General features: G+C 41.7%; 1 protein-coding gene across 1 annotated transcript; it reads right to left on the bottom strand.

Annotated features, from left to right (window-relative positions):
• Positions 1–58: 58 nt before the first annotated feature.
• Positions 59–7,667, bottom strand: gabrp (gamma-aminobutyric acid type A receptor subunit pi). The gene is made up of 10 exons (XM_026188981.1): positions 7,373–7,667; positions 6,236–6,322; positions 6,033–6,145; positions 5,835–5,902; positions 5,540–5,757; positions 4,755–4,837; positions 4,439–4,576; positions 4,141–4,293; positions 886–1,079; positions 59–795 (listed from the first exon to the last, which is right to left on the bottom strand). Exons 2-10 carry the CDS (start codon positions 6,280–6,282, stop codon positions 463–465), a joined length of 1,347 nt encoding a protein of 448 aa, XP_026044766.1. The 5' UTR covers positions 6,283–6,322; positions 7,373–7,667; the 3' UTR covers positions 59–462.
• Positions 7,668–11,333: the final 3,666 nt, after the last annotated feature.

Raw genomic sequence — 11,333 nt, 5'->3', positions numbered from 1 at the left:
ACTTGTTACTAAGCACAGACTGAATTTCCTTCTCATAAAATGCACCGACACATTCCAGTCACTGATGTAGGCTTTTAATTTCACATTGTACGGCGAAACATAATCATACAGTATATGGTCTCATGCAAACAATGCATAGCAACCAACTGTGTGGTGCTGTTCAGCATCCTATTCATTCTAAACTCTTCCTCATTTGATCTATGGATTGGTCAGTAGACAATACAGGCTTTGCATTACCATGCTTACATGCTGATGTGCTGGGAGCCAACTCTTTGCACACAATCAATAACGGCCCTTGTTGCAGAGCGTAGTCCTGACCAATTGATTTTTCGCCATCCAATAAATAAGCTGTGTCAGGTCCGTTCGTATTCAGACCATGGCGACTGGTGTTGGATCTTAAATGAGGAGGTAGAGCAGCTTCAGGTTGGTGAAATTAAACTTTCCACGGCTTGGAATGAGCACTTACAGAAAGAGATAATAAAGCCAGTACAGGATATTGACAAAGAGGAATGCTGTGGGGAAAACTGTGCGGGCATAGCGATCAATGTTGTGTGGATTTTCCACAATGAAGACAGATGCCGCCTTACGTGATGCGTCTCTCACTGACGACAAGCCGCAGCCCTGATTTGGCGCCTTCTCTTTTGTTCCTGTGTGGTTCTTGGTGTCGCTGTTCGCTGACTGCTCCGTGGAGTCCTCTGCGGTGGAGCCGATCTCCACGGACTGATTTGGCTGGCTGGAGTTGACGATGGGGATAGAGCCATTTCCATTAGACTCGCTGAGCTCCCTCAGAAGGTCCTGTTACATGGGCAGATAAACCGATGGATTGATGTTTACAGTAACAGAGAATCTTTCCATTTTTATCTGTGTCATGGTTATGTGTCTCACCCGATATAAATCCTCAATGGTCTGGTGCTGCATGGTGTAAAAATGAGCGCAGGCATACTCCAACAGTGCGCCAAAAATGAAGGTGAAACAGATGCCCAAATAAACATCTATGGCCTTTATAAAACAGTTGGCATTGGGCAGGGAAGTGCGGGCACCCATCATCAGAGTTGTCATCGTCAGCACTGTTGTCACTCCTGCAGACAGATCAGAGGGTTGGGATTTTTTTCTTTATTTCCAGCATGTCCCAGCAATTAAATCAAGCAAACAAATATTTAGTTTGTCCATTCCACACTACTCTTGCTCTTCTTTCAGGGGCTTTTTTTGTTTATGCATTCTCTTTATTATTTTCTTCAAGCAAACAACATCACTGCTGCTGTAGATGTGAGACTAAAGGATCCAGATCTTAGAAAATACTCAGTGTATGGGGAAATTGTATTGAAAACAAACATGTGGAAACAGAAAACTTGATGTTTTTTTCAGTGAAATCTTAATCAGTGATGTATTTCTGTATCTACCATCATCAAGGAGGTCATGTTTTTGGGTGTGTGTGTGATTTTATTCTGTCTGTCTGTCACATTTGCTTGAGTGGGGTCATGTTAACAAGCAATTAAATATTTGCCTTAAAGTTTCCAAGGTCAACACAATGATTTATTGGTCAAAAATGGACAAAAATCTTACAAGTGTGGTGTGTATCTATGAAGCGCCTTGAGGCGACTTTTGTTGTGATTTGGCGCTATATAAATAAAATTGAATTGAATTGAATTGAAGTGTATTGTTAACACATCAGTGTAATGCTATATAGAGTTATTTAAAACCATCTTTCTTATTTCTTGTATTGACAACATATAGTGAATCACATCAATACAGTGGCTTGCAAAAGTATTCGGCCCCCTTGAACTTTCCCACATTTTGTCACATTACAGCCACAAGCATGAATCAATTTTGTTGGAATTCCATGTGAAAGACCAATACAAAGTGGTGTACACGTGAGAAGTGGAACGAAAATCATACATGATTCCAAACATTTTTTACAAATAAATAACTGCAAAGTGGCGAGTGCGTAATTATTCAGCCCCCTTTGGTCTGAGTGCAGTCAGTTGCCCATAGACATTGCCTGATGAGTGCTAATGACTAAATAGAGTGCACCTGTGTGTAATCTAATGTCAGTACAAATACAGCTGCTCTGTGACGGCCTCAGAGGTTGTCTAACAGAATATTGGGAGCAACAACACCATGAAGTCCAAAGAACACGCCAGACAGGTCAGGGATAAAGTTATTGAGAAATTTAAAGCAGGCTTAGGCTACAAAAACATTTCCCAAGCCTTGAACATCCCACGGAGCACTGTTCAAGCGATCATTCAGAAATGGAAGGAGTATGGCACAACTGTAAACCAACCAAGACAAGGCCGTCCACCTAAACTCACAGGCCGAACAAGGAGAGCACTGATCAGAAATGCAGCCACGAGGCCCATGGTGACTGTGGACGAGCTGCAGAGATCTACAGCTCAGGTGGGGGAGTCTGTCCATAGGACAACTATTAGTCGTGCACTGCACAAAGTTGGCCTTTATGGAAGAGTGGCAAGAAGAAAGCCATTGTTAACAGAAAACCATAAGAAGTCCCGTTTGCAGTTTGCCACAAGCCATGTGGGGGACACAGCAAACATGTGGAAGAAGCTGCTCTGGTCAGATGAGACCAAAATGGAACTTTTTGGCCAAAATGCAAAACGCTATGTGTGGAGGAAAACTAACACTGCACATCACTCTGAACACACCATCCCCACTGTCAAATATGGCAGCATCATGCTCTGGGGGTGCTTCTCTTCAGCAGGGACAGGGAAGCTGGTCAGAGTTGATGGGAGGATGGATGGAGCCAAATACAGGGCAATCTTGGAAGAAACCCTCTTGGAGTCTGCAAAAGACTTGAGACTGGGGCAGAGGTTCACCTTCCAGCAGGACAACGACCCTAAACATAAAGCCAGGGCAACAATGGAAGGATTTAAAACAAAACATATCCATGTGTTAGAATGGCCCAGTCAAAGTCCAGATCTAAATCCAATCGAGAATCTGTGGCAAGATCTGAAAACTACTGTTCACAAACGCTGTCCATCTAATCTGACTGAGCTGGAGCTGTTTTGCAAAGAAGAATGGGCAAGGATTTCAGTCTCGAGATGTGCAAAGCTGGTAGAGAGACAGACCCTAAAAGACTGGCAGCTGGAATTGCAGCAAAAGGTGGTTCTACAAAGTACTGACTCAGGGGGCTGAATAATTACGCACACCCCACTTTGCAATTATTTATTTGTAAAAAATGTTTGGAATCATGTATGATTTTCGTTCCACTTCTCACGTGTACACCACTTTGTGTTGGTCTTTCATGTGGAATTCCAATGAAATTGATTCATGTTTGTGGCTGTAATGTGACAAAATGTGGAAAAGTTCAAGGGGGCCGAATACTTTTGCAAGCCACTGTATGACCTTACTTTGGACCTCTGACTTCTTCAAGGTCAAATAAAGTCAAGCTTTCATAAAATGCCTTTTATCTTCAAAGTGATGCTTAAAATTCTACTGCCTTTGTTTGTATTGGCAACATTAAGAAAATGATACTCTTTTTGGGGATTCTAATTATCACATTATTTTTCATCTAAACATCATGTCGCACTTGACCTCTGACCTCACTTTACATGACGTCTGCCTTTCTTTCAAGTTGATCCCAATAAGAGTTACATCTTTAAAGTATTGTCAAGAGTTAGAATGAGCTGCCTAGTTAGAAATATACTGTAGTATATTATTATATAACAAGCTCAAGTTAGTCATGTCCAGTTATTTATATGTGAAGGCCCATCATCCATTAGCTACTCCTACAAAACATTAGTGTAAGCAAAGTAAATGCCGTGCTACCCTTATCTTATTTATTCATGTATTTGTGCACTTTTTTACTATAATTGGTGTCTTCAGCTGCTGATCATTTGGTGAGTTATTTAGTGACTAAGGTCGAAGTTATCCTTTTTATTCATAGGTTAGAGTCAGAAAACCTCAGACATTAGACATCATAGTTGTTATATTGAGAACAATTATTTAATAATATAAGTATTGTTATTATAATTATGCTACAAGTAGGTGGGATGCTAAAACTCATCCCTACTTCATATGACCAAAGAAAAACCAATACATGAAATCCTGCAGCCTCTAATATGGAAATGGTCACTCTATGGACAGTTACCAAAATCCTGGACTAAAAGAGTGAGGTCTGCTACTGACCAATGCAGGTCCTAGCTGGCACAGAGGACTGGCTGATCCAGAAAGAGACCCAGGACAGAACCACCAACAGAATGGAGGGAACATACGTCTCCAAGATGAAGAAGAGCACATTTCTGCGCAGTGCAAAATGCAGCACCAGCTTGGGGTAATTTCCTGCAAAGGACATAAAGAGACATAAAAAGAACGAGGGAAAAAATACAGATTTAAACAATCCTGTGGTGCATTTGTGCTCCAATAGCAGCTGCCATTGGATGAATCCTAACATGCAAAGGAAATCCAGAGAGCTCAAATATGTTACCTGTTTCGTACACAGCCTCTGACACTGATGTGTAGTAGCTCTCCACACTATACTGTGCCAGCCTCAGTGTGTTCAAACCCTTCACTGAATCATTTCCTCTGGTCCAGTAGAACACCACATCCTGTAGGTTATACCCCCCTGAAAGGACAAAGAGTAGTTAACCTTTGGCTAGTGAAGTGCTTGGTGTAAAGCTGGCTTTCAGTTTCATACTCACTACACAGAGGCTGATGAAAATGGTAGTAGTGATGATGATGATGATTTATGTCCAGCTACACACATGACTGATGGTTAATGGAGCTCACAGTGAAATACTCACAGCTCTCCAGCTGAAGGGTGCACACCTGTCTATCCATAGGGTACTTAGTCAGATCCATGTTGCAGGCGATCGTAGCCGTGATGCTGTTGGGCATTCAAAGCAGGCATTCATTACCAAGCTTCAAAAACCCAACTGAAATGACTGCAGCTCTGCTGATTTATAACAGGGGATGTTAATTATTAGTGAACATAAAGAACTCTTCTCCCCTGATGAACATCCAAGAGATCAAAGACTTATATCTGGAGTATCATCATTGTGTCTCACATATGAATTATGTGCACAGTGTTGTCGGATTGCAAAAATGAGGCCAGGTTGCTCGAGTTCTACAACATTCAATCACCTCCACACAATCAGATGATGGCTCCAGCTATCAATCAGTTTCGGTACTCAAGAAGAAGGAAGATACTGAACATACTGTACACAGCTGACCTTTCTTTCATCTGTCAAACTGTCTAGTCAAAAAAAAGTTATATGGAAGTGTGAGCTGACAGATTAGCCTGGCCTGATTTTTAATACTCATATGGAACTCTGCAAATCTTCACTGCCAAAGGCTTAAGTGTTTGAAGGGCAGAACATACAGGAATGCAGAGCCATACCCCTGAGATGAATGAATGAGGGATGACATTTGCTTTTTAGTCATACTCCTAGTTATTTTTTCCCCTTTCTTTTTATATAGAACGTGAGAGCAGTGTGGGGTTGACTGGATTTGTTTTCTTCTTGTCTGTGACCAGCAGCGTGAAATGTCAGCTGTCAGCGAGCGTCAAAGCTTCGGTAAAGAAATGTACCGAAGAGCATAGAGAACAGTTCCATTGCTGAAGATGCGTATGAGGCGATTTTCCACGGTGACATCGTGCAGGAAGGAGCGCTTGGAGTCTGGGATGAAAGTGTCAGGGATCCAGAGCAGTGACACCAGGCGACCGTCCACGCTCACGCTCTCATTACCGGGGAACATCAGCCTAGCATCACGCCAGCGCTGACGGAGGAAGATTGTCGCTGTGTAGTCCTGAAAAGATACAAAAAACATATAAAGACGCCTGCTCCCTCGTTTGATCGCGCAGATGACAAAAATAGAAGGTGTACCATATTGATTTCAGAGATGGCATCAATGCTGGCGATATCAAGGCTCATTCCAATTTCCACTGGGCCCTCTGTTCAGGAGACACACATGCGAAACAGTACAACTGGTCCACTCTTAAGTGAAAGACACAGAAGCTCTGACGACTTTTAGAAAGTTAAAAAAAAAAGCTTAAAAAATAAATGTCTCAAGCAACTTCATACCATTGAAATTAGGTCTGAGGTAGCGGTTATAGCCTTTCATGAGCTTTTGTATTGTTGGCAGAAGCTGGGAGTCGTTCCATTCACCCCAGTGGTTGCTATGGAATGCACAGCTCCTGATAAAAGCAGGGAAAAATGAAAAAGGAAATGAGAGAAACAATGAGACAAACAAGTGGGCGTGCTTTTTTGACCTCAGAGTCACTCACCCCTGCGTAAAGGTCAGGAGGATGATGAGTAACAGGTTGGCAGACATCCTGGATCAGCTGGCAGAGGTCAGAGAGATGTGATGAGGACTAAAACACAAACACAAGAGCTGTTTTCATTTAATTGGGATGACACAGTTTGACCATAAGGTGGCAGCAACTAACTAAATGTGACTACAAAGCACAGTGGAAGTCTGCAACGCAGCAGTCATCCTCACTCGTTTCTTGTTAGATAACTGCGCGTTCACCCTGACACGATAGTTTTAAAATGTTTTGTAAACTTGCATTGATCCCCACCTCTATTACTCGCTCCAATATTATATATTAGTAGCGTTTCCAATGCCTTCACACACTCGTGCAGACACACACAAATACACACACATAGACAAACATTTTGTTTAGATAGGCATGTATGTACGTCTAACATTTATTTTATTTATTAATATTTTTTTAAATATTGCAGTTACTCTGATCTGCTGATATATGTGGCCTCGATCACATTTTTTGTTTTTCAGAATTCTTCAACTAACCCTCTCATCAAGGAAGAAATCCTCACAGGAAACCCTTCCCCTCCTCCTCCTTTCCCTGATTGATTTCACTGTCAGTAACAGACTTCTGTCCTTTCACTTTATACTTTCATCCGAACCATGCAAATCTGTCCTGCATGTTATTGTGCTTCAGTTATCATCAAAGCAATCTGCAGCTAATATATCGCCATATTGCCAGCAGTCTAGAAAAGCAGCATTTAATTTTCAATGCGTTATTTACACTGAAGTGCCATTCTAAATGACTGTGCGAACCAACACTATTGATTCCCCTTCGCCAGGGGCCAAAATGGCACAGAATGTTATCAGGTTGTAGTTGTCAGGTGAACATATTCTCCTGTTTGGATGCATTTTTTTCGCCGGCTGCTCTGAAGCTTAGGCTGAAGCCTGCTGTGTTAGTTTTGCATTGCATCATGCATGTTTCCCTTTGTCCTCACATCTGTCTTCCGGTTTATCCTCTTTTCCCATGTATTGAACTGCACAACAGCATATTGTCAGATACTACCTTGCCTATATGTGGATCTACATTCAAATAAACATTTCTGTTTACTTTTTTTTCTTTTACACTGCTTACGTACAAATTTCTAACTCTTACCTGCCTCAGCCGTGCTCTTATGTCCTCCTTTTTATTTCCACTTGGTCACTCTTCTGCTCTCTCTCAGCTCTCTTTTGTTTCCTCCTGTGCTCTTCTGCCTTCCTGTATCCCAAGTGTTGCCAGTGGCTGATATTGGTCCACTTTCTTGTTTACTTCTGATTATATACCCCTGTGTGTCTTCAGGCTACCGTTAAAGCATCTAATATTTGGTCCTTTGTGTCTTACTGCTGGTTGTTCCACTATCTGTGCAACTCCCTCTGTCTCTCTGCACAGCTGTGTTGATCTCCCCGCAGAGCCTCTGTGCAGCCCCCCCTCCCTCTCTCTTCGTACTACTCATTTGCGCTGCACTTTTTTTCTCTGCCCCCCCTTCACATACTCACACACACACAGAATAGCATCTAGTTTGAGCCCTTACATCACTCCCTTTTTCTCATTCTTCCTATTCTTTTTGGCCCCTTACTCTCTATCTACCTCCTACCGCTCAATTTACACTGACACTGTACCTCCTTCTGGGCTTCAAAGCTTGACTGTGTCTCATCCCCTCATGCCCTCTCCATCTTCACCTCCAACTACTTCGTTCCTTTGCATCAATGTCATCATCCGAATTAGCTTCCTCTCGGCTCTGTCTGCAACTTAACTTCAATGAAATACCCATGCAGCTCAGACAAAAGTAACAATTTTGACTACTTTCATCTTCATAAAGCTTGCCCTTTGCCACTGTTGTAGGAAGTGCACATGTAGTCCTGATGATGAAAAAGCTGCTTGATGCTGCTATAAGGAGCAGATCCTGGTGATGATTTGTCAACATCCAGAGATGTAAACTGCAGCTCAAATACCAATACTGCTTGTGTGCTGTGTGGTCAGTCATTCATCTCCAGCGCTGCCGACTTTATGGGATTCAGCCCCAACTATAATTATATAGCCTGACCTCTGAGAACCCACGGCTGGATCTCCAGCATATGTGCAAGAACCTTTGGGGTATACTTGTTTACAACACTTTATGAGATTTCAGAGATGCTTGTACCTACTGCAGCCAATTATTTTGCTAGTCTGTGTTTCCCAGCACTGACTAATGATTGTAAATGGTCAGTAACAAGCTGCTGCAGTATTTTTTGCTTTACTCAGTTATTTAGTGAATCAGTAACACACTGTGGGCGTAAGGCTCCCTTTTTCTCAATTTCATGCTCCAATGGCTGCATGTCTGAAATAAACAATCTGTTTATTAAACAGTGATGGTGAAGGGGAGCTGTGGAATGAACATAAGAAAATCGTGTAGAATTTGCTTCCATGTGGAGAATCGTGTGAAACGCAGTGCGCACATTCCTTGACAGTGAAAGAGACAAATGGAGACATTTGTGAAGCACCTGAAGGGGGAGGATGTAAATGTTTTATCTGTGTGCTAGAGGGCTATTGAATAATTATAGCCAGAGCAGTGATGTCACAGTGGGAGACAGCTTTGTATTAGTCAGCATCCAGCTGACATTCTTGTCCTACCTGCGTACATGTTCATTTCTACCTGTGATTGAGTGCTCCTTTTACTTCCCCTACCACTGATAAACATGCAAAATCATTGTTCCCCCTGCCTGTTAATGACCTGATTACCTCTGATCACTTATGTCTGGCTTCATGTCAGGGTAACAGAAGTGGCTAACAGTGCTAATGAGGGCCAGTGGTAACCAGTGAATACCAAAGGCCATATGAATGACCTTCTGGACCTCGAATATATGTAAATCATTACACATCTGAAGTGGGTGATGAACACAAAACAAAATTAATACATATTACTGTTAGTAATGTATTCATAACAAATAAGGGGAAAAGAAAACATGCCAATATGTTAGAAGTGTACCACAGAGTGAAGATTACAGGAGTGTGTTCCTCTTTAGTTGGTGCAGCATGATTGAATAAACTGCTGGTCTGCAAATATCAGGTAGGAACTAATAATCCTGGGGTGGATGAGGGAGGGGCTTTAAACACTAAAATTTATTGCTTTATTAATAACTGTCACAACCCAGGACCAGTTATTGAAATGCCCATATGTCTTGCATGCCAGTTTATGTGTCTGTATATTTAGTGCTTCTGTAAAGCAAGAGTCTTCCACGTTAAATCCTCGTATCGGTGACCGGTGACCCTTTAGGCCACCCCTTTGGTTCATTTTTCATTTTAAATGCAGTAACCTACCTGACAGCTCTGTGCTGCCACAGCAGCCTTCTGCTACTTATGTGTCACTCACTTCTTTTATCTCTTCTTGCTCTGCTTATGTTTATTTAAGTTAACCTTTGACAACCTTGAGCATCTTCTTTCATTTTCTTTCCATCTGTCTGCACGCTGTTCCCTATCATCTCCTATCATACAGCCAGCCAAAACACTTGAGTCTGCGCTTTGGTTTCGTTCCCACCCCAGTTGCGTAACCTACATAACCATCTTTTTTTCTTTCTTCTAAATCTCTTTGCCTCGCTGTCTTTACTCATGCTCTCTCTCTATTTTTCACTGCTTATCAGAACGATAAGCATTTCGACACCATGTTTCAGGTAATGTTCAGCTCAGAATCTGCACTGAGGCAACAGAAAATGGAAACGTCACTGCCCCCACATTTGCCCAGTGATTTGCTGTCATGTGACAAATGGAAATGTCACAGGACTGCCCACGAGAGGGACACAGATAAATCTCTCCTAAATGACTGTGACGGCAGCCATGTCCAGGAGGAACACATATGAATTAATGTGGCGTAGACGCCGCTGCTTTGAGCATGCTGTCATGTCTCCCTGTGACTGGTGTATCTGCTTGAGAGGTGGATAAGTGTTTCTGTTGTTTCTCTCTTCAGATATGAACATTAAATTGTCATTCAACTTTTTGTTTTTGCTCTTTTAGGGCTACTTGCCAAGGCGCTTGACTTGTTCCCTGGATTTTACCTGAGGCGTAGTTTATTGACGTTCTTTTGTGACAATTTTTAAACATTTTCCTCTTTACATCGTCCTTCTGTCATCGCACTTGTTGATCTCCAGGTTTCTCCTGGCTCAAGTCCTGTCTCCAATCTTTGTCAGAACATTTGTTTTTATTCACTCCTCTCAAACTCATATACGTATACACAGACTGCCAGATTCATTATTCATCTTCGCTCCCTGTACTCCCACATCTTCCTGCCTTTCATGTCTTTGTTGTTAAAGTTAGGTTGAAATCTTTTCATCCCTTTTTTGCAAGCTATCACTTTTGTGATGTAAACTGCCTGGTCTCTGAAGAGCAGAATATTCACAAAAGTATCATTAAAATGCTCTTAAAACAATGCTCACAGAGCATGGGACACCCTTCTGTTTGGGACTGGGAAAGCAGCACAAAGCAACCTTAAGGACTGCTAACCACGACTAGATTTGATCATCAGTAAAGAATGATTAAGAATTTGACTCTCTGAGGATTAGAAACATCCTGAAAAAAAAATGGCTCGTGGGGAAACTCTCACACTGCTTAGACAGCCTGAGAGAACCACACTCTGTACTCACAGTTTTGAATAAGAACTGACAATAACATTGAATCAGTATCATACCAAAACAAGCTGTGTGGTTTTCTGGTCTTTTAAAGCCTTTACACAGATTTTCATGATTAATTTATTAAATATAAGAATCCATACTGAGATTTTTTATTTATTTATACATGTTATTTTGCCAGCGATAAGCAAAATATGCAAGCGAACCAGGAGTCATCTAAAATTCAGTCTGGGCTCTATGCCCAAAGCTCAGATGACCCACAATAGTTTATGTTTTGGTTTTCTGAACACAAAAGTTTTTGCTTTAAAAAGATTCAAAATTGAAAAGATGAAAACGTAATATATGAAAATTCACCTACATGTTTTCTGCGCTCATAATTTCATCATTTTTGAAAAGATGCCCAACACCAAACCACAGGCAGTATTTTACACTGTTCCTCTCTCCTGACATCCTCAATAGATACTGAGGAACACTGGACC

Source organism: Astatotilapia calliptera, chromosome 2 (assembly GCF_900246225.1).
Source record: "Astatotilapia calliptera chromosome 2, fAstCal1.2, whole genome shotgun sequence".
NCBI lineage: Eukaryota > Metazoa > Chordata > Actinopteri > Cichliformes > Cichlidae > Astatotilapia > Astatotilapia calliptera.
The sequence above is the reverse complement of the archived record's forward strand: the minus strand, read 5'-3'. Positions and strand labels throughout refer to the sequence as shown.